At 37.1% G+C, this 24,599-nt stretch overlaps 1 protein-coding gene across 2 annotated transcripts in view; it reads left to right on the top strand.

Annotated features, from left to right (window-relative positions):
• Positions 1 to 24,599, top strand: part of LOC149794788 (uncharacterized) — a 45,628-nt gene that overhangs the window by 18,429 nt on the left and 2,600 nt on the right. The window contains exons 2-3 of one of the 2 annotated variants that reach the window (XM_089963975.1): positions 3,349 to 3,501; positions 20,342 to 20,402. In XM_089963975.1, coding sequence (XP_089820101.1) covers positions 3,349 to 3,501; positions 20,342 to 20,376 — 188 coding nt within the window. In that variant the 3' untranslated portion in view covers positions 20,377 to 20,402. The remainder of the gene's footprint in view (positions 1 to 3,348; positions 3,502 to 20,341; positions 20,403 to 24,599) is intronic. The other variant, XM_089963974.1, reaches the window with a different exon arrangement.

Here is a 24,599-nt window from a genome sequence, read left to right as displayed (position 1 = left end):
TCAAACCGTGGGAATAAACCATGTTTGTCAAACTTTCAGTAGTCACTGAGATCTTTTATATTGCTGAAAATCTTTTCGGAATCAATATCTCCAGTCTTTTTTCACGGTATCAAAACACTGGTCGAGTTCATTCTGGAAGAATCAATAGTGATATTTGCTGAGAGTTTATTGACTGTTAGAGTCATTTCTTTTGAATAGCATTCCTTTTCCTGCCAACTTGTTTCTTCTGCGTTTTGTTGTATCTGAAATTGTTCTCACAAAGTATGTTTACTTTCTGGTTATTAACTCTTCTTAAAGGAAATTATATATTAGCTGCATCCGTTAATTTGTCATGGTCACATTAAATAACTCTACAGCTATTACTGAGTAAGTCACTGTTGATCGTTTGTCCCAACATTGTATCTGTTTCATCTGTTTTAGATTAATGTTTAAAGGTTCACAGTGACATCGAAGGGGTGTTTCCAAACATTATGTATGTACTACATTTAATTTATGGGTAAAACACGTCATATGCATACCATGGAAATATATTCCTTTCTCACATTCATATTCTTATAATGAAATTAATTATGTTAATGGTACCACTCTGTGATTGCTTGTAATTGTTAGGAAGACTCGAGTAAGCACAAATAATAATCATCAGTCTCATCTTTGTGCTATTGATTAGGAAAATGGATAGACTTCTAAGTTTCAAAACGTCACAAAATGCATCCGATGCCGTAGATGCCTGTATTGTTCCCTGGCTAATGAATCCCAACAATGCAGTTGGTTACTTATACCCTGGAACTTGTTTTTCGGAGGAATTTTAACTTTTGAGTTGTGTTTCAAACACAACATCAAAACATCAATACATTATTCTTTAACACCGTCATTTAAAGTCATTCCGTCCTTTACTCTTTTCCGGCATATTCCGAGGTTGTAGTAACCTGCTAGAACATAAGTGCTCCTCGTTTCCTTCTTGTCATTGATGTACTATGAGTCCTCGTTTCATTCTTGTCATTGATGTACTATGGGTTTTTATTTCATTATTGTCATTGATGCACTATGAGTCCTCCTTTCCTTGTCATTGATGTACTATGAGTCCTCATTTCCTTTTTGTCATTGATGTACTATGAGTCCTCATTTCATTCTTGTCATTGATGTACTATGAGTCATCGTTTCCTTCTTGTCATTGATGTACTATGAGTCCTCATTTCCTTCTTGTCATTGATGTACTATGAGTCCTCGTTCCCTTGTCATTGATGTACTATGAGTCCTCATTTCCTTCTTGTCATTGATGTACTATGAGTCCTCATTTCCTTCTTGTCATTGATGTACTATGAGTCCTCGTTTCCTTCTTGTCATTCATGTACTATGAGTCCTCATTTCATTCTTGTCGTTGATGTACTATGAGTCCTCATTTTATTCTTGTCATTAATGTACTATGAGTCCTCGTTTCCTTCTTGTCATTCATGTACTATGGGTCCTCATTTCCTTCTTGCCATTGATGTACTATGAGTCCTCGTTTCCTTCTTGCCATTGATGTACTATGAGTCCTCATTTCCTTCTTGTCATTGATGTACTATGAGTCCTCGTTTCCTTCTTGTCATTGATGAAATATGAGTCCTCATTTCATTCTTGTCATTGATGTACTATGAGTCCTCGTTTCCTTCTTGTCATTGATGTACTATGAGTCCTCATTTCATTCTTGTCATTGATGTACTATGAGTCCTCGTTTCCTTCTTGTCATTGATGTAATATGAGTCCTCATTTCATTCTTGTTACTAATGTGCAATAAGAGATTATTGCAGAGCTCATTAGAAATAATATAATACCAAACGACATAATGAACTCTGGACTGAAAAGAAAGCTCTCAAATTCATCCGTCCACTTTTACTAACGGTGTTTCTTCTTACTTTCATTGAATCCTTTCTTCCTGATTGTATTTTTCATCCCTTTTCGATGCTCGATAATTACGTTCACGAGTAAAATGACGGCATAATCGCCTTTCTTATTATCATACATTGATATATACTTATCAGTTCATCGACACTGTTTAGTTTATAATCGGCTCGTATTACTGATATATCTTGTTTCACAGTTTGTTTAAAATTATGCTTTTAGTTAAAGCACTTGACCCCACTTGACCCCATTCCCATAAATGTCGTGCTGTGTTTTGTGAAGAACAATGAAACAACTTTGCAGTAACAATTCAAGAAAACCCGCTGTTGAAATATCTCCATTATTAGAAACTGTTTCCATACTCGCTTTTTAACATTTCAAAGCTTTTTTGTATATCATGCAGAATTTATTTTTCATGCCGTTGTAGCATAGTTTTCGATCTCTTCAAGCAAATAAAATTCTGTAACTTCTCGAAGATGTTCTCCTGTGGGTTCTCTCATTCTACAGGATATTTTTCTTGCGTCATTTGTGTTATAAAACAACTTATGATTGGCCAAGCAAACAAGTGTCCCAAAACAGCAACTCCGCCACACATCAAACAATAGATTGTTTTAATTTGAGCTGGTATATTATGTTATATTGTGCTATTTCGCTTCCTCTAATTTTTTTTTCATCATGTGTCTCTTATTCGGCTTTGGCTCTTTAAAATGCATGTGAACGTGTCCAATTTTCCTTCCTCATTCATCTCTGCGTTCATTTTTTTTATCATTTCCCATGTACCTTTTAGAGACATTACATACTCTTTTCAACCCTGCTTTGGCTTGCATTTTGTTGCTTCTTGTTCGCCAATCATTCAATTGAGAGACGTTTACAAATTTTACTAAACACTAGTCCGACACATTTACAAATCTGACTAAATACTAGTCCAACACGTTTACAAATTTGACTAAACACTAGTCCAACACGTTTACAAATATGACTAAAGACTAGTTGAACACGTTTACCAATTTGGCTAAACACTAGTCCATCACACAGAACAAAGTACAGTTAAAACGTTTCGCCACTCAGAATAAAATACATTTTATATGTTTCACCACTCAGAGTAAAGGACAGTTAAAGTGTTTCATCACTAAAACAATGAACAGTTAAAATGTAAAATCGCTCAAATCAAAGGACAGTTAAAGTATTTCACCTTTCTTCAGTAAGTTCAGACAGTTATTGTCCATATTTGAAATCTCAATGAGGAATTTTAAAACCATGGTATATAACATGTTTTGCGAAGTCAGCGCCTCCTTGTAACATGGTATATGACTTGGGTTTACAATTCTGTGCAATCAAAGGCAAGAATTGCTAAGATTTGATTGAGTGTAATAATGTTATTGCATTTATAAGACTTTATATTTTGATCGTGTTTCAGGGATTTTTGATTGAGTGTAATAAGACTAGATTACTTTGATACTGTTTCAGGGGTTTGGTTTCAAGGGATCTCATTCATAATCAAGTGCCTGCTAGCTCTAATTCTATCAGTTGCTGCATTAGTCCTGCAGATCCTTTCCATGAGACAACCGAAGAAAAAGCCACAGAACTACATCAGTTGTCTAATCTGTGCCACCATATCAGGTAATGTGCAGTTTGCTACTAGCAAGTTTACTATCGTGTGTGGCTCCGCTCATGTGTGTGGTTACAAGAGAGCGTGGTTCCGATCATGTGTATTGTCACCAATTTTCATAGATTTTGACGTAGCTACACCCATCCAATTTATGGATCCAACAAACTTAAATATATATAGGATATATATATATATATATCCTATCCAATTAATAGATCTAACAACTATATTTTTGTTGTTGTTGTTGAAGGGTTTAACGCCATGTTTCAGCACAAGATAGGCTATACATGGCGGCCAGTATAAATGGTGGAGGAAGAACCCGGGAAAACCCCGGAAACAACCACCAACCCACGAGAAACTACTGGCAAGCTTTCTCACATACCCACACTGGCCGAACCCGAGACTCGAACCCACGCAGACAGAGGTGAGATGGCAATGATCCGTGACGCTTTAGACCACTCGGCCACTCGGAGCCCCAACAAATATATATACATATCCAATTTATTTACCTATCCAATTTATGGATCCAACACATTTATATACCTGTCCAATTTCTGGATCCAACAATTTATATACCTATCCAATTTCTGGATCCAACAATTTATATACCTATCCAATTTATGGATCCAACAAATTTATATACTAATCCAATTTATAGATCCAACACATTTATATACCTATCCAATGTATGGATCCAACAAATTTATATACCTATCCAATGTATGGATCCAACAAATTTATATACCTATCCAATTTATGGATCCAACAAATTTATATACCTATCCAATTTATGGATCCAACAAATTTATATACCTATCCAATGTATGGATCCAACAAATTTATATACCTATCCAATGTATGGCTCCAACAAATTTATATACCTATCCAATTAATGGATCCAACAAATTTATATACCTATCCAATTTATGGATCCAACAAATTTATATACCTATCCAATTTATGGATCCAACACATTTATATACCTATCCAATTTATGGATCCAACAAATTTATATACCTATCCAATTTATGGACCCAACAAATTTATATACCTATCCAATTTATAGATCCAACACATTTATATACCTATCCAATTTATGGATCCAACAAATTTATATACCTATCCAGTTTATGTATCCAACAAATTTATATACCTATCCAATTTATGGATCCAACAAATTTATATACCTATCCAATTTATGGACCCAACACATTTATATACCTATCCAATTTATAGATCCAACACATTTATATACCTATCCAATGTATGGATCCAACAAATTTATATACTAATCCAATTTATAGATCCAACAAATTTATCTGTGTTCTTCGATGACTTTGAATGTGGAGGAAGAGGGAGCAGAGACAGACAGCAGAGGCAGCCATAGTGCAGGGAATGTCACTATTGACACCAAGACAGAGAAGACAGGAGTTTTATACTTTTCTCAGGACACGTTTATTTTTTTAAAATGGAACAACATGAAAGCCAAATGGTTAAGTGCAGCGATAAAATACACATCAAAATGATAAGAGTGGAATATAAATAAGTCTCTGTACAACATGTGTTTGGTAAAAAGGTGTCCAAAGGACAGTGTGTAATGTTCTTACAATCTCTACATTAGTGGAGAGGCCTTTCGGGAATTTCCATGACAGTGCTGTACCGAGCCGACAAGGAATCGACTGGTAAACGATTTCCCAGAAAGTAAATCACTAAGACACACACCACATGTGGACCCCAATTCATGGGACACAGTTCTCGTATTAAGTGTTGGTAATCCTACATCGTTTTAATACTCTCATTGATTTCCTTCCACGGAATCTGTTGTATCACCACTGATAAGGTCGTGGCATAGAAGCCCGTTTTTATATCTATTTTTGTCAGAGGAAATAAGTGTACTTTTTGCACAGACATGATCATACTCTAGTGGCGAATCAAAATGGTTTAGTCACTAACTTACACATCATAACACACCGATCAGAAGTTTCCTCTTGAACTAAGTTTACGTTGTGTAAAATATTATGGTAACCCTGTAACTCTTCCTCTTGAATTTGTTGCAGTTTGTTTACCTTGTAGTAAAAAGAAGCAGTCACGGCTGCAAACCAATCTTTCTCGCCCACGTCCAGTTGAACAATGTCTGACGACTCAGCCTCTTTCATCTGAATCAGTCCTCTTATAGCATTCAAGTACCAGTGGTTTTAACATCGATGACATGAAGGATGGAATTGTTCTTTGCGTTTCACTTGTATTTTAAATAGCTCTTGGTGAATGCGTTCTTTCAACTCCGCAGACAAACCACGAATGTTGTCTTGCAAAGTATTCATACAGAAAGTATTGAAGTCGTCCCACTAAAGGTAGGTAGTGACAAAGCGGAAACCATCGAGCATGTTCCAGGTAAGCGTAATCTTTTTGTTCCCACTAGTGAAGTGATACACCGCAGCTGATGCACTTCACTTTATCCCCTTCGCCCAAGTAAATAACTCCGGTTCTGGCTAATTCTTCGGGAGTAGGTCCTCCCAGATATTTTGGTCATTTTCCATTGAAGGTTGAAATCGACTTTCAAAGTTGCAGTATTCAGGCAAACATACAAGGAACGAATATTTCTCTTTCACGTGTTCATTTCAATGAGGGTACGGTGAAATCCGCAAGGGTTTGCTCATTTTTGGATGACATCCGTAGGGCGGTAATTACATGGTTTAACGTGGAGGATGACATTGGCAATGAAAACCAGTAAAGTGATAAGGTGTTCTCTAAGGAGTGACATTACTTTTGCATTCGTCAGGTTTGACACGCACAACATCACTTTCCATGGTACGTGTAGCGGTAGTATTAGTAGTCATAGCAAAGTTCCCGTGATGTGGTATTGAAATGCTGAGATCACAGTGTACGGCATCGCTCCCGTCCCAAGGCGCAGCATCGCACTCCACTGTGGAATCTCAGAACTTGAATGATGTCTGTTTAAAAGTGTTCATCTTTTTCGCTTGGTCTTGGTAGTTACCATGAACTAGCGGTCTTGGACGTTGTCCCTTTTTATAATGCTGACCAATATCGATGTGTCCATATGGCAAGTAAAGTGATTGAGAAGCCGCACTCGCTTCTAGTACACGATTTCATACATTTTTTCCAAAGGTCAACTGACGATCTGGGTAAATGTCACGTTAAAGTTTCCATCCTATCCAGAATGCAAGGCTTCTTTCAATACGCCAAAGTTCACCAGTCGACTGTTGCGATAATTGAGAGTCAATCATTTCATTTTACACTCCGTGTGCACTTTACCTTGTGGGTCCCTGTATTCGTTGCCGTAATTTTAGGAACGCCACTAGCAAACCTTAGAATTTTGTCGTTGATGTTCTCGTCCGTCCAGGCTCCTAAACGATCTTCTTCGATGTCAGGGTGCCGGTGAAACGATGCAAATGCAACTGTCAGTGTCAAAGTACAGGAGGCGATCACCTAGCAGTTCTAAAGCTTCGTACAATTTTAAGCGAGCATGGGATGTTACTTAAGCCGCAATGAAGACATTTCCAAATTTGTTAGCTTTTACAAAGTTCAGTTCTTCTTCGTAATTGACTAGGATCAAGTCCTCACAAATGACGTCCACGTGTTTCATGTATTTAGTTTTGTCGTGAATCATCTGGAAGTAACGGAAAGAATCGGACAAATACGCTGGTCTTAGTTTTTCTCCACGTGGTCTAAAGTGATGCTTTCTGCTCTCAGTATTTCTCTTTGAATTTCTTTTGGACTTGGGGAGAGTGGCACCAGGAAAGATAGCTTAAGTTTTTGTTTAAGTTTTAAAAAGGCATCCAAGTAGTATGCGAAAATGCCTTTCTGAGTTTGGTCGCCTTTGTGGTATTTTTCTGTCTTGGGAAAGTGGTAAATTTTGTAGACTTCTAAGAGAAGGTATCCCAGATCCAGAGCTTTAAACAATTCCACGCTAACGCACGTTCCCGTCAATGCGCGTTCTTCCTGGGTGTGCTGACAAGGTCGGCATTGATTGCACGTTTCGGCACAAGAGAAACTACAATTTTCCTAGGCAATGGTGAGACAAAACGGGATGTTACAAAGCCGCGGCAGGCGAGACTTTACATTTAATCAATCTTTCGTATTGCCGAATGTTCTCCAAGTGGATGTGTTCGGCCAGGAATTGCGAGTGCCCTGCGGGAAAGTGACAATATTTACACACGTAAGGATACAGCGAACACACGTCCAAGTATTTTATTTCTTCTCTTTTCTCCTCGTCGGCGTGGTACAGCAAACAGGTGACATTCTTCCGTCCTCCGTACAAACAGTTTCGTGGGGTAAGTGGGTCCACCAACTTGTAACTTTCCACGATACATTTAAAGTCTGGATCAGTTTTCAAACGGTGATCGTACTCGTGTTTCCACATTTCCACCACTTGGTATCCTTGCTGTTCTAACTTCAAGCGCCGCTGACAAGTGCCTGGTACAAGACTTCCATGGTACATTGTAGAAACTGATTTTTAGTGTCATGTTCGGGATAGCAGATGGGACGTCCGTAAAATAAGCACCCGTTAAACTCGTACACTATCTTGGGGTTTTCTAAGCCCCAACCATCCACCGAATACCTTCCGATAGCCTTTTCGCCTCCTTCGTTACGGGTGTGCTGGATCTATTTGTTTTCATTGTCGCACAGGTAATGTAGTCCGCGTAGTGCTCTAATCGAGTATTGACGCTTGACAAAGTTTGTCGTTTCAAGGCTTATGACAGCCACGGTATTTTCGGGCATGAATCGTTGGTAGTACACTAAGGAACACGCTTTGTCAATGGTGAAGGCTTCTTTCAAAGGATCGATCCCACCTTGCTCCATGAATAATTCTCGAAGTTTTCCACAGCTGCGGCGTAAAATGTCCACATCAGGACGATAATGCTTTAACATTTCTTTCTGAAAGTCACAGGGGTCCGAGGCGTAAGTCTGGTACCAAGCCTAGAAAGCTTCTCATTGTTTAGTGCGCACGTTTTCGAGGTTGTAGTAGTGAGCCTCAGGCAAATGGGGTAGAACGGCGTGTTGATTGGCTTCGGTATTGAAAAAGTGCGGAAAATAACCTTTGGCCATTTCCGTGATTTCAAACGTTTTAGGCATTCGACTCAAAGGCATGGCCAAGTAACTCGTATAATCTTTAAACTGCTATTGTCCCACTTGATTGGTAATGATTTTACCTCCGTTCAATGTCACTTTCGGACGTTCGGTACTTTGTTCCGTATAGTATCTTTGACGGAATGTATCATTGTATCGCGAGAAATTGTGAGCCATCACCGTGGCATGGCGATGACAATCAATGTAACGTTCGATGTCCTCTTGGCTCCACGTCTCGTCGATAAGGTTAAGATCCACTAGGCGAAGTCGCAGTGAGGACAATGACTAAAGATAGGTTCTTGGATGCACTTATCGCACGCTTGATAAACACCGCAGATATTAGGAATGTGAATACCGGTATTTTGCATGCATTTGAAATCGAACAGGATGCAATTATCTTTCTTCTGGTCATCTTCTTCATGCTGGGGTTGGTACTTTTGATTGTAGCATTCGTGTTCTAAGTCCACAATTTGATGACAAATGTGACATCGTTTATTTCCTGAACATACCTGCGCCTTGGTATTATTGCTAAGTTTGACTTGTCCACAAGTAGGGCACAATTTCAGAAGCTGACAAGCACATTTCTGCTTTGAACCATGCGTCTTCTGATGTTGTTGGTAACAGGTAAGGCTGACAAAAGTGCGCGGACAAGCAAGGCAATGCACCCGTTCTTGTCCTTCATCAAGACAAGGTTTAGAAGCCAAACATCCTGAGCATTTCGATCAACAATGCTTGTGTTGCTCTCGATTGTTATAGCCATAATCACATTTCTCACAGTAATATTCGTATCCCAGGAATGCGGAGATAATGGTAATGGCATCGAAATGTTCGTTGTAATTATAGACGTGAATGTATTTTCCTTCTTTGAAATCTTTGCCTCGAAACAATAGAGGTCTAAGCACTTCTTGAGGGTGTACTTTCAAGATGTAGCGTGAAACCAAGACGTCTTGCAAATTTTGCATTTGAGGAAATGTCTTTGGATAGCCCCGCTTGCTGTAACAGAAGTTCTGCTTGTCTTCGTTGCTTGGTTCGGTCCGATTGTTGAATAGTTTTCCAGGCTTTTATTCCATTCTAGCGTGTCGTTCTTGTCTGCATACGTTCGTCCTACGACGATGGTGCGGGCTAAACACATCCTGTCTTGCGGATTGTTAATTCGGACAAGACTCTTTTTGGTGCTGCTAAGGTCGTCCACCAATAACACCTTTATGCGTCCTGTCCTTGGGAATAGACACCACGTGGATCATGAACAGTGTCGCTTTTCCATCGTGATGTGAAACTTGTTATTGGATTGTTGCACGTGTTGAACCTTGTGGATGACATTTGAAGGTGGCAATTCTACTGGGCTGCTAAACTCGATCCTAACGGGGGTGGGGGTGGGGTTCAAACTGTCGTAATGAATGGAATGTCTCAAACAATCGTCTTCTTTTATCTTGACATTGCCATTTTAGTGTGGTTACCAAAGAATCCCACACCTCGATGATGAGCCCCTCTGCCACACCTCGATGATGAGCCCCTCTGCTTTCTCTAACGGTACTTTGGACTTGAAATCTTTAAACTTCATCGTGTAAGTGTAAGCCGTATTTCTAAATTTTCTAGAGGAGGGATTTTAGGTCTCTCAAATTTGATAATAGTTCTGAGGGGTTAATGGTGGTGGAGTTTGGTTGGATGTAGAATCTCCGAGTCTGCAATCTAGCTCACGCATGTCATTTTCAAAATCGCTGGCATGAATTTGAGCCAAGATTTCAGCTACTGTGCAAGGTGATAACTCACTTTTCTGCCTCTTATATTCTTCTCCTTTCTCCACGGAATGATGCGATAGTTTCATCTTGACTATATAAAGTAAAAAGACTACATTTTAAACGCAATGGGTCCCTTTATATCCTAGTCAGACCAGTGTATGTATAAAGGGTCAGTGTTATCCCTTCTAGTATTCATTTCACTCTCAAACCGACAAGAAAGATGGAAGAGCCAACACAGAACGAACTTCTGATCTTAACTTTGCGAGGTCTGATACGAAAGTTTCCTTCCGACAAACCGACTGACTACTCCCCCTCCTTTCGAGATAAAAGTCAACATACTTGCAATATCGTTAAGAGGAAAGCGCATTGAGCTACCGAGTCTCCAGACCATCAAAAAAGCAAGAATAGTATCAGAAGAGACAAAAGTCAAGATACATGTTATCATTGTCAAGAACAATGACATTAGTTTTCAGAATGCCATAAGAAACAACAAGAGCAAGATTAAGAGAGGGGTTCCGAACAGGAAGAAGAGGTACTCTTCCCAGAGGAAGAATTCAGACACATACAGAAAGAGAAAAAAAGATAAGAAAAGATTAGGAGGAAGTGAGGAAAAAGAGGAGGAAAACCTGTGAAAGTGAAGATATTTAAAAAAAACAGAGAAAGTGAACAAAGACACAGATATTCGATCGTGAAATTTTTTCCAGACTAAACTAGATAGAGAATGTAAGTGTCTCTTGGTTTTGGTTTTTATAATCATATTGGGAACCTACACTCACGTACATACACACACACACGCACGTACATCATGGGCAGAAAGGGAATTTGAGTTTTAATTGATGAATGAATGCTATCTCTTCTTGAGAGAAGTAAGTGGTTCGGAAAAGGACCGTTGAGTGTTTGGTTTTTAAAAAGCAAACTTAGGAACGGGACATAATCAGCTTTAACTGCCTTAACCCTTTGCCACGGTCAATGCCTACTTCTGGAATTGAACCTGTCAGTGATTTGGTAGAAATCACTAGTGGTGGTATCGCAGGCGTAGTAACATGGCTGGGTTGTTTTGCTCGGGAAGGTCTTTTTCTCTTGGGTCGTATTAAAGAAATCTGATACATTTGTTTAGACCTCTTAGCTCTGCTAAAATGTCTAAGAGTACCGTCATTGTTTGATTTTCACTGTCCTCCTTCTCTCCTAGACATTGTTTCTTCTCTGCTGCTGCTTCTTCTTCCTGTTGTTTCCTTCTTCTTGTCTCTTCTTCTCGTTATTGTTGTTGAAGGATAAAAGCTTGTTCTGCTTCTTTATGTTGCTGTAAAAAAATTCAAATTCTTCTTTCTGTCTCTGTTTAAAATCCTTTACGTGTGGTAAAGAAAGAGAAGGTGGCGAAGGTACTGGTACTGAAACTAATTCTTGCGAAGAAGAAAGAAAATCGAATAAATCCCAATTCAAATTGGCCTCTTCTGGAAGAAGGGCTGTGCTGACTTTGGTAGCGGCTCCTATATCATCGCTTCTCGTCTCCACGGCCGGTGCATACCAATTCAGAGCCTTCTTAGTTTCCATCATGTTTGAAAACTCTGTCGCATTGATTCACTGTGCACAGACTCTAGCGCACATATATAGGGAATGTGACGTCACAGGTAGCTCTCTTCGGATTGGAAGACAGACACCGCACTGTAAGTGAATTTTGTAGCGAGGGTTAGGATTGGTGAAAAGCTCAACCCGTTTCAATCCGCTCTTCCACTATAAATATCACCGTTCACTTTATTCCCTTCACCTGTTCTCGTCACAAGATGTGGACTAATGCTGAATCATCTACTCTCGTATCGTCGATGCTGTTCCGTACATTCTTACGAATTCAGATACATGTCAAATCATGGACAATCATCCGGATCACCGATACGAGCGCTTGGAAAAGAAGGATATATGTGGAGAGACAAGGCTGTCTGAATTGAGTCCTCGTCTACGGTCCATAACTCAGAAAAGTTTGAGGAAGAGATGAAGATATATGCAATGCCTTCTATGTTAACGGAATGGTGTTAACAAAAATACCAAAGGCCCTTTACAGGGCCACTCATATGAATCGAAAATTTGGCTTTCTTGCCTGAAATTTTTCTTAGTCGGTTGTATAGTTTTTTTTGTGTGGTAGACTGATGTTCATGAATCTATGAATGTGTCATATATCTATGTCTCTTTCTGTAAATGAGTTATATGTCTCTCTCAGACAAGCTCTGTTTATTGGTATAGTTTATGAACAATCTGAACTTACCAGCCACCGTTACCCGCTGAACCTGCTGAACTTACCCATCACGCGCTACCCGCTACCCACTGCCCACAAACTAGCTGAAAATATCCGCTACCCTATACAACAACCCAACTTTCCCTTGTCGCAATACATACCTACTGTTCCCCATGTTCAATTCCCACTGACGCTAAACGTTCCCAGGGTGTGCTAAAAAGTCTTGACGCTAAACGTTCCCAGGGTGTGCTAAAAAGTCTTGACGCTAAACGTTCCCAGGGTGTGCTAAAAAGTCTTGACGCTAAACGTTCCCAAGGGGGGTCTGTAATGTATTTTCGCACTGACGTTAAAGTATCCCGCTACATTACTTTAGTCTGTGACTGGAGCTTTTGCATCTGACATATATTACCTGAAGCCAATAACCAAACCGGAATACCTTTTTGCGAATATTCGTATAGATAAACGGTATTCAGATCTTCAGATGTTTGTCATATGAGTAGCGACATCTAAGACCAGGCTCAGCACAAGGGCACTAACTCGCGCTGTTCAAAATCTTACCCAATCTATATTTAGGTAGCGCTCTAAGTTTCCTATTTCGCATGGGTTAGATTTTTAATGAAATGGAATTTCCTCAGTTTTTCTCACTAGCTATTTAAAAACGACCTTCTGTATTTTAAGTATTCTTCAAACAACATGTAATTCCCTTTATTTTGGTGAATGATCGATCGGTGTAATAAGGGTTTTAGAATATACGACTTGGCCTTTTTTTCAGATGAGCACTTATATAAAAAAACTGCTAGCTCCAATTGGTCATTTTACTTCCCGGACTTGGTGGTAAATTGTAAAAAGAATAACCGATAACTTGTTTTTACATTTGATATAGTTTGGTAATTCATTGATCGCTGTTTCAGAACTGATATTGCCAAGTCGGGCAAAGTTCTTTTTCCCTCTAGTGTACTTTAGACTAATTCAGGCTGATTTCTTGAAAACATAGGAACAGTTATTTTGGCTAGATGTGTACATAGATCATGTACAGTTCCTAAAAGCACAATATCCACAGAAACTGCAGCTATTGTACATGAATGTAACATAGAGGTATGCCAATAGTTTCTACATTGTGCATATTACAATTGTAAACAACTTCACCATACACCCGTCACTCTCTTACAAGTTCATTATACCTTTAATTAGATACTAATTAGATACTTAGAATAACAAAACTAATATCCATTATGTCCGATTTTAATCCCACTGAAATCTGGCCTCTCATCCTGTTCGGTACTAGGTTTCTTGTACATAACTGACCTCTCTCCTCATTCAGTACAAATTTTCTTTTACAAATGTGACCTCTCGCCAAATTCAGTACAATATGTCTTGTAAAAATTTGACTTCTCTCCCAATTCAGTACTATGTTTCAGGTACAAATCTGTCCTCTCGACCAATTCTGTACTAGGTTTCTTGTACCATAAGTTTGTTTAGACACTTGCAACAATTTATATCAGTAGAAATGAAAAATCTCACTCAAGTTCTTTACTAATAATTGAATGGCCATTTTTTCGTGAAATTTCTCCGCTGCTTTATCTCTTTATTTCTTGAATCCACGTTTCCTTCTGGAATGTCATGCAGGAAATAGATTGCTTTCAATTCTAACTGGTCCCTGTTGTTTACCAATGATTGGATCAGAAGAGTTTGTCCATGACTGGATCATATTAGTTTACACATGACTGGATCAGATTAGTGTGTCATTGACTGTATCAGATTAGTGTGTCATTGACTGGATCAGATTAGTCTGTCATTGACTGGATCAGATTAGTTTGTCCATGACTGTATCAGATTAGTTTGTCATTGACTGGATCAGATTAGTTTGTCATTGACTGGATCAGATTAGTTTACACATGACTGGATCAGATTAGTGTGCCATTGACTGGATCAGACTAGTTTGTCATTGACTGGATCAGATTAGTTTGTCATTGACTGGACCAGATTAGTTTCTCCATAACTAAATCAGATTAGTTTACAGAGGAATGGATCAAATTAGTGCTCAAATAACTGGATCATATTAGTTTACCCATGACTGGATCAGATTAGTTTACCCAGAACTGGGTCAGATTAGTTTGCCCATGACTGTATCAATTCGTTTGTTCATGACTTGATCAGATTAGTTTAACCTGGACTAGATCTAATTAATTTACCCAGGACTGGATCAGATTAGTTTACCCAGAGGTGGATCTAATTTATTTACATAGAACTGGCTCATTATAGTTTGCCTATGACTGGATCAGGTTAGTTTACCCAGGACTGTATCAGATTAGTTTACACAGGACTGGATCATATAAGTTTACACAGGACTGGATCAGATCAGTTTACCCAGGACTAGATTAGATTAGTTAACCCATGACTGTATCAGATTATTTTGCTCATGACTGGATCAGATTCGTTTTCCCATGACTGGATCAGATTAGTTTACCCTGGACTAGATCTGATTAATGTACCCAGGACTGGATCAGATTAGTTTACCCAGAAGTGGATCTGATTTATTTACATAGGACTGGATCAGATTAGTTTGCCTATGATTGGATGAGGTTAGTTTACACAGGACTGGACAACGCACAACACATATGATTTTCATTTTGGCACGGATAAACAAAACCATCCAGAACAAGGAAGAGGCTTAAAACCAAAGAAAAAGATCATTAATATTTCAAGAAAAAGCTACATAACTAAAGCAGAAGCCTCATACCTATATGGCTAGAAAAGTAGATATCACAGCAATACGACTAGAACAAGAGCTATTATATATGAATGGACGATAGCAGTGCAGTAACATTACACTGCTTGGCCTGACTAATTTGTTTAAACCAGCATTTCGGGGAGATCGGGTTTGGTCGGAGCCAGTACACTAACTATTGTTGGCTTTTATCTTTACATCTCTTGAATAACTTCCAGAACGAGAAACAAAGGTATGAATGAATTTACCTAACAATTGAAACAGGTGGAAAGACATAGACATAATAATAATAATAATAATAATAATAATAATCTCTTACTAGAGGTGAGCTAGGCTGAGAAAACTGATAAGAAAGAAGTAGGTACAGTATGTTAATTTTTCGTTTAAGCCTTATGACAATGTTCATTGTCAGTCTGTTATTTGACCCAGTGGGCAGCATTTCAATGGACTCAACATAGTGTATGACTCAGTTGAAATGGTTGGTTGAGTTTTGTATGACCCTGATTCTAATAATGCGGTTATGATTGTTGATTTTTGTTCTTATGTCGGCTGTTTCGCCAACATATTGTATTACAGAAATCTTGTACGTAAGGACGTAAATAGAGAAAAATAATTAATATCTCAGTTTGAAAGCAAAACGTATTTTGTTTTTGATCGTTCCGATACGATGAGCCTATCAATACCTTGTAGGATCAAACAGCCTATCTACACCTTTGGTTTTGTTTGTTTGTTTGAATTATAGTGGCGTTCGCACGTAAGTGCATGTGCCACTTTTTAATGCCTGCATCGCAGGATGATAGTTATTCCTGGAGGAAGGAATTCGAGCCACATACCTCAGGCGTTAACACACTATATGGGATTTGTTAATTTAGCCGAAGGTCGTGGGACTATAAAGTGGGAATAGATCCAACACACGCACTCATGTTAAGACAAGAATATGTCAGTCTGTCTAGTGAGCCAGGTGTCTGCCAAAGCAATATGTGACGACCGTTGCGATTGGTCGCAACCATGACGTCACATCGCGACACCTAGATTTAGACGGGTGGAAATAGTTCCACATCTCTGTCGTGGCACAGGAAGTCTGGGAGAGGCAAGGGAGGAGAGGTACGCGGCAGCAGGCGCAAATGCACAGAGCCCTGAAAAGCCAGCCCATACTTAACTAAATTTGGTCCAGTTATTTTAATGGACAATAAGAGTACCAATGGTGTGTAAACCACCTGTGCAATTAAACGAATCAACAAAGTCAAAACATTTAAAAAATGGTTCATTGATAAAGTTGGAATTTAGTGTACAGAGTGTACATACAATTAACTAATAATTACCAAACAGCGAAGTCAAAATGGCTCATGCATAGCTTGGATCACGCATTATACAAATTGGAAAATAAAGATTTTTGATGGCGGTAACCAAACGGATCAAATTAGACTATTACAATAGAAATATTATCAAAAGCAGTTTTCCTGCCAAATGGGAACCGCATAATTCACTTTGGCAATTGTGTCAGGTAACTCGACCTTTTCCATATTGAGATAAAACCGGGGGTCATCAGCGGTAAGGCAGTATATGTTTCACAGCGCTGATATTGTCAGTCCACAGTGAGTCAGCCGGTACCGCTCTTTAAGTTCCACCCAAAAACTCGTCAGAGGGTCCACCCGACCATTGGACTGCTAACACCCCAGCTGGTAATTCGCCTGCATACTAAAGAGCAAAGTTTCCTTTTAACTACAGCAGTACCCTCCTCTATTATTCAATATGAGGAGACTCGTTGACATTCAGGACTTAAATCTTTCTTTTCCCACAATTATGTGAGTCCCCGTATCCGCACATGCATCATCTTATCCCATGCACCAGCATGACACTCCTTCAAGGTACCAGCCATGGCTCCGATATTACTTCCTCGATGTTGCTAAAGTGAACTACTATCATTCCTTCAGGCAAAAGGCTTCCCCCCAGTGAAGTAATTTGGCAGCAGTCTTCGCTATCCACGGCTACAACATAGTCCTGGTAGGGCTGGTGGCTCCTTCTTCTCCATTCCAAATGGCAATTCCTGGCCGCACGTGGGCGCTAGAGGTTATTGCTCTTCGATGTTCACTGGTCGACGTCTCCAACCTGAATGAATGATGGAATGCATCTACACCTTGTTGGATCGAACGGAGATATTGAGGCTTTGTCCTAATTTCATGAGTTGCCTCCCTTAGTATGTAATGCCAACTAACCAATAGCGTTGTGCATTGTACATCGGCCGAAAATGATAGGGACAATTGACCTAAAAAGTATACTTTGAAAGTTTAACATCAAAAGTATGACTCTGTACCAAAAGAAGCCATTACAGGTCCATTTGAGTGAAAGGTTTTTGTGCAAACGCGGAGCGGCAGTGGAAAATTGTTTATTTATCAGCCCATTCAAGTTGTGTGCTCCCCTTGTCTCCCCTTGTCTCGATCATGTAGGAACAGTGCTCAAATCTGAACAATTTAATTTTGATTGGATGCAGTGGCTTGCCGCCGCATCCACTGAAATTCACAGACCCGAAGCACACGAATATCTCTGCTCAATATGCTAAGGTGTAGATAGGTTATCACATCGGAACCTTGGCTAGCGATTAGCTCATAATTTGGATTGATTAAAATTACTAGCAAACGATTAGCACATTCTTATTTGGATGGATTATAATTTTCTAGCCAAAGATTTTCTCAGTGCTAGATTTAGTGAAGATTATCACTTTAAATGTTTTGTATTAATAATTGGACAGTATCACGAATTTGAACATTTGTAATAATAATGGGACACTATCATGAATAAAAAAGATTGTAATAATAATGGGACAGCAGCACGAATGTTCAAAATTGTTATTAATAATAAGATAACAACACGAATTTTGAGATTTGTATTAATAATGGGAGAACATCACGAATTCAGACATTTGTATTAATAATAGAAGATCAGCAAGAATTCAAAGCTTTGTACTAATAATGGGATAGCAACACGAATTTAAAGATTTGTATTAATAATGTGACAGCAGCAGGAATTCAATGATTTGTATTAATAATAGAACAGCAGCACGAATTCAAAGATTTGTATTAATAGTAGAACAGTAGCAGGAATACAAAGATTTGTATTAATAATAGACCAGTAGCACGAATTCAAAGATTTGTATTAATAATGGAACAGCAGCACGAGTTCAAAGATAATAATAGAACGGAAACAAGAATTCAAAGATTTATATTAATAATAGAACAGCAGCACGAATTCAAAGATCTGTATTAATAATGGGACAGCAGCACGAATTCAAAAATTTATATTAATAATAGAACAGCAGCACGAATTCAAAGCTTTGTATTAATAATGGAACAGCAGCACAAATTCAAAAATTTATATTAATAATGGAACAGTAGCACGAATTCAAAGATTTATATTAATAATGGAACAGCAGCACGAGTTCAAAGATTTGTATTAATAATAGAACGGAAACAATAATTCAAAGATTTATATTAATAATAAACAGTAGCACGAATTCAAAGATTTGTATTAATAATAGAACGGAAACAAGAATTCAAAGATTTATAGTAATAATAGAACAGCAGCACGAATTCAAAGATCTGTATTAATAATGGGACAGCGGCACGAATTCAAAAATTTATATTAATAATGGAACAGCAGCACGAATTCAAAGCTTTGTACTAATACTGGGATAGCAACACGAATTTAAAGATTTGTATTAATGATGGGACAGCAGCACGAATTTAATGATTTGTATTAATACTAGAACAGCAGCACGAATTCAATGATTTGTATTTATAATGTGAAAACATCACGAATTTCAAGACTTGTATTAATAATGGGACAGCATCATGACTTTAAAGATTTTTATTAATAATATAACAGCAACACGAAATCATTGAGTTGTATCAATAATATAACAGCAGCACGAATTCAAAGATTTGTAATAATAATGGGACAGAAGCACGAATTCAAAGATTTGTATCAATAATAGAACAGCAACACGAATTCAAAGATTTATATTAATAATGAGAAAGCATCACGAATTTCAAGACTTGTATTAATAATGGGACAGCATCATGAATTCAAAGATTTTTATTGATAATAGAAAAGCAACACAAACTCAGTGATTTGTATTAATGAACAGCAGCACGAATTCAAAGATTTGTAATAATAATGGGACAGAAGCACGAATTCAAAGATTTGTATCAATAATAGAACAGCAACACGAATTCAAAGATTTGTATTAATAATAGAACAGCAGCACGAATTCAAAGATTTATATTAATAATGAGAAAACATCACGAATTTCAAGACTTGTATTAATAATGGGACAGCATCATGAATTCAAAGATTTTTATTGATAACAGAAAAGCAACACGAGCTCAATGATTTGTATCAACGAACAGCAGCACGAATTCAAAGATTTGTAATAATAATGGGACAGAAGCAAGAATTCAAAGATTTGTATCAATAATAGAACAGCAACACGAATTCAAAGATTTGTATTAATAATAGAACAGTAGCACAAATTCAAAGATTTATATCAATAATACAACAGCATCACGAATTCAAAGATTTGTATTAATAATATAACAGTAGGACGAATTTAAAGATTTATATTAATAATGGGACAGTAGTACGAATTCAAAGATTTGTATTAATAATGGGACAGCAGCACGAATTCATAGATTTGTATTAATAATGGGACAGCAGCACGAATTCAAAGATTTGTATTAATAACGGGACAGCAGCACGAATTCAAAGATTTGTTTTAGTAATAAGACAGCAGTACGAATTTCAAGATATGCATTAATAATGGGTAAGCAGCACGAATTTGAAGTGAGGAATCATCTGCTAATAAGCATATGAGTATTTTTAAACTGTCCGTTATTTAGCCGATATAAACAAGAAATTTGAACAAATTAATAAGGTATCTCTGGGACACGCCTGTAGCTGGTGGACGTACGTTTTGGAATTCATTACTAACGATGACTGTCTACGTTCTTTGTAATGTAATATTTTAACCATGTAAATACATTGTCTTGAATTACATATCTGCTTAATTTCAGCTCAAAACATCTGTGCTAAATATAACAGGAAATGATGTACGAAAGTTATTTTTGCCCAAGGGTAAGTAAGCTTATGGGATGGATCTTGTTCCATTGTGAATCGTCTGTCATCGGTTCACGTTTACTACTTACAATTTCTTTATATATACATACATACATACATACATATATATATATATATATATATATATATATATATATATATATATATATATATATATATATATATATATATATATATATAACTGACCTTCCGAATTCCACCAAAGTTAAATAATAGCATCCCGTTACTAGGGGCTTTTTAAAGCTATTGAAATAACGTAATTCTCCCTTCAAATATGGCCGCCATTACCAATAACAAATAAACTTTATTGATTTCTTCTCAGAGTAACAGAGACATGATTTAACAGAAGGTATCCTGGATAGGAAACATTTCATATTTATAAAACTGATACCTTTCGGTCATCAAATATGGCTGCCGTTACTAAAATGGAAATATGATTACACAATTTGTACTTAACAGTATTTGACCAAGTTTGAAGAAGGCGAATGGGCTTAGACGCCTTTAAATTTTGGACAAAAAATTATGGTGTGTTGTCAGATATGACAAATATAAAAAGAACACTAGTGAATCTTTGAAAAGATTATTTTTTTAAACACACATACAATCAACAGCATTTGAAGAATTGGTTACAGAAACTGATTAAGAATATTTGGCAAGCCGCTCTTGCATTTAGTTATTACATATGTGTCAGCAAAGATGGGATTTCATGCCCACTTGTGCTTATTGTTGGCTTTTGACTATATATCGCACGAGAAATGTCAGTGAGTTGAATATGGTTAAATTACAGGTATAAAGATAGAGTGATATCTATGGAGAAAGTCATGATGATGAACGTAATTACTAATGTATAAAAAAGACTTCCTGCCACTACTTTGGAGTTATATGGGTCTGTAAGTAAACTACACGTTCGAAGGCTTCCATTCTTTGGATTTTGCCTAAGGTAATGCAGCAAACAGTGTGACAAGGTCAGTTATGGAAGACAGCCTGTCCCAAATATTTCCATCATTTCACTGAAATGCGGGGGCCCTGATATAATGCGCTCGCCTTTACCGAAGAGGTTTGAGTCTAGGACTCCACCAATGTGGGCATGCGAGAAAGCTTGTCAGTAGCTTCCCGCGGGTCGTTGGTTTATCTCGGGTTGTTTCTGTGTTCTTCCTCCACTAGATATACTATTCACAATGTATACTATCCTATCATGTGCTGAAAAATGGCGCTAAGCCCACAAATCTCCTCGTTCAAATGCAATTGTTTTCGAAAATGTAATATAAGCCCTGTTCTCTGCGTTATAATTTGTGTCTAAGATAGAACGTAACATAAGTATGATATTATAGATGCACTTGAACTTATAACCAGTGGATAAGTAAATAATTGAAGATAAACGAAGGAAATAATATACGGAACTTTACAAGCGTAGTCGTGCATAGAATACCAGTAACAGAAAAAGGGAAAAATCCATGGTGAACACAGTTTTTGATACTCAAGCACAATTACATACATGTATACCTCTTTATATTATGCATGATTCATAAATAAATTAGTAATTTTCGTGCATGTAACGAAATAAAATTATACAAAGTGTATATCTTTCTTTCTAACACTGAGAAGAACCAAGTTTAAACAAGATTTCTTTCTTACAAAAGCGCCACTACACACATATATTCGTCACAAGTGTTGTTTAGAAATGGCTGATACTGAGTCACATAAAGTGTTCTGAATTACTAAATCGTTTTGCTTTGCATGGGCCATCCTAATCGTTGTGAGATGTTGTAATTTACTGTGTAGCATGACTGATTACCAAATTGTTCCCTATTACTGTTGTGTATATTTTATTTGTATTGCTTTTTGTTTTTTGTTATAAAATGATTATATGTTATGTATATTTATTTTCGGTACATGACATTTGTCTAAAATTAAGTTTATGGTGTACTTGAACAGTGACATTTATTTTTTAAACAACACAATACATAACTAATATTTCTCTATGATTATGGAGTAAATATTCAGATCATTATTATTTAGAAACATGTTTACTTCAGTTTGATTTAAAGATAGTCTGGATTCTGATATTGTAATTTTCCAGAAAGGATATTTTGCATTAAGTTGACATAGTATTTCCATACAATGGTAATTGAGACCTTAGACAAATAGAGGGGTATATGAACTTGTTTACATTAGGCTTAATGATTCTTGCCCTTATCCATTCTTGCCATAACATCCAAAGCAGAATCAGAATTATTGTTGTGTTTGGTTTTTATTTTGGGTGGATTTATGTATTCAAATTATTATTCAGTAGAATTACAACGTGCTCAGTACTATCTTTGGACTAAACCATTAATTTGGAGTTACAGTGAATTCAGACAAGTCATACTGGATTATATGATTACGATATATCAAAAGTCTGTTAACACATCACCACGTTCCAAGCCATTGGCACATTAGCTCATTCTAGACTACATGCAAATCAACACATTCAATATCGGAATCTATTTGGATACCACTGGAAGTCAATTAATTTAATTTACTCTTTGTTGCATTCTCTTAGAAAATTTCAAATGCCATGAGAAAATTTCATATGACTTTAGATTTCTTATGACTTTAGAAAATTACAAATGACTTTAGAAAGCCAAAGCTGAATATTTAACTGCCGGACAACGAAAGCCTAGAAAATAACACGACACAACTGTGACTGCACACTACGTGAATGAAGTAATACAAATTAAACCAGCAACATCAGTTATTTGATTGGAGCTGGAATAGCAGTTTTACTTACCTTGTTCATTTGATCAAGAAGCAATTTTGTTTCATTGGCAATTCTTGAACATTGATCTGACAATGAATTATTACCCACTGCATAATAACAAGATCACGTATCTGGGATTGAAGAAAATCGAACCATGTCAGTATCGTACAGCCCAATACCATATATGCTTTAACTTTTCTTAAATAAACAATAAAATGTTGATTGAAACGAGATTCATCATGAATAAAATTTGTCCACTGACAAGCATATATATTGAAAAGGTTGTTAAGTTTATCATTTGGTTTTCTCTGAACAAATTCAGATACCTTGTAGCAAATTTAATTTTACCTGACAAACGTGTTACATAGCAAATGAGTTATAATGGTCCTGATGACTACATGTATTTTCTGCAAAGCAAACCCAAGAAAACCCAAGAAAATTGGTGCAACTTTTCTAAAGGAGAACGCGAAAAATACAATCAAAATGACTGAGCTTCCGACCGTGCATATCAAAACATATTTAAAATGTAAAAACCGGATGTCACAACGAAGTTTATGATATCTCATTCATATATATATAAATGACTGATAAAGTACAAAGCACGTTACCCATCATGCAGTGTCACTAAGGCTCTTCACCACAACAAGCGTCATCTCTTCAATACGACTTATCGGCTATCCATTCATAACAAAACCGATTGATACTGATCCCAATTTTAGACGATATGAAATTAACGAGACTATTATTATTTATTCAGGAAGATTGAAACATGGCCCATGAGGTGTTAGAAAGAAATACAAAAGAACCATGCACATTTTTAATTGGGCACAATATGGTATAGGAACAATTTAAACTGGCATATGTGTTGCTTCAGCTGGATTGGGCATAGCGGAGATAATCACACGCATACTTGTTCCTTTGGCGTTTCTGGTGTTTGCAAATGATTACAAATGTTATCAATATTATCACATAAAAAAGATACAGCAATTGATAAAAATGTGTACCTTGATATAACAGGTTAAAATTACCTATTTGTTTTTACTAGCAAATTCCTAAACAACTAAAGTTCTCTGCATTTAAATCAAAACATGAATGTCGACATTGTTTTAATAGATAAGTTGCTAACAACCCCTCTGCATGTAAAATCATTGCTGCTGAATTAATACTAAGTTTGCATTTGGAGAAAGTCCGTCTTTACTATGATATTCTCGTTTCTCAGTAATATAAATCACCCTACCCATCTTAACCGAGGACAATTTTCTCGTTTTATGTTCTATGATGCACATTTACAATGCTTGAATTAGACAATCAAGGTTTCTTGCCCAAACACAGTCAATTGTCGATCCATAAAACAGACACACGCATTGATGTTTATGAGATTATTACAATGTATTTGCTGTGGGAGTATTTTGATTATGTATCCTCATGAAAAACTAGGAAATCTCGGCACAAAC

The sequence above is a fragment of the Sinohyriopsis cumingii genome, chromosome 7 (genome assembly GCF_028554795.1).
Source record: "Sinohyriopsis cumingii isolate HCF-2022 chromosome 7, ASM2855479v2, whole genome shotgun sequence".
Classification (NCBI taxonomy): Eukaryota; Metazoa; Mollusca; class Bivalvia; order Unionida; family Unionidae; genus Sinohyriopsis; species Sinohyriopsis cumingii.
Note: the sequence above shows the minus strand (reverse complement) of the source record. Positions and strands in the feature narration are given on the sequence as shown.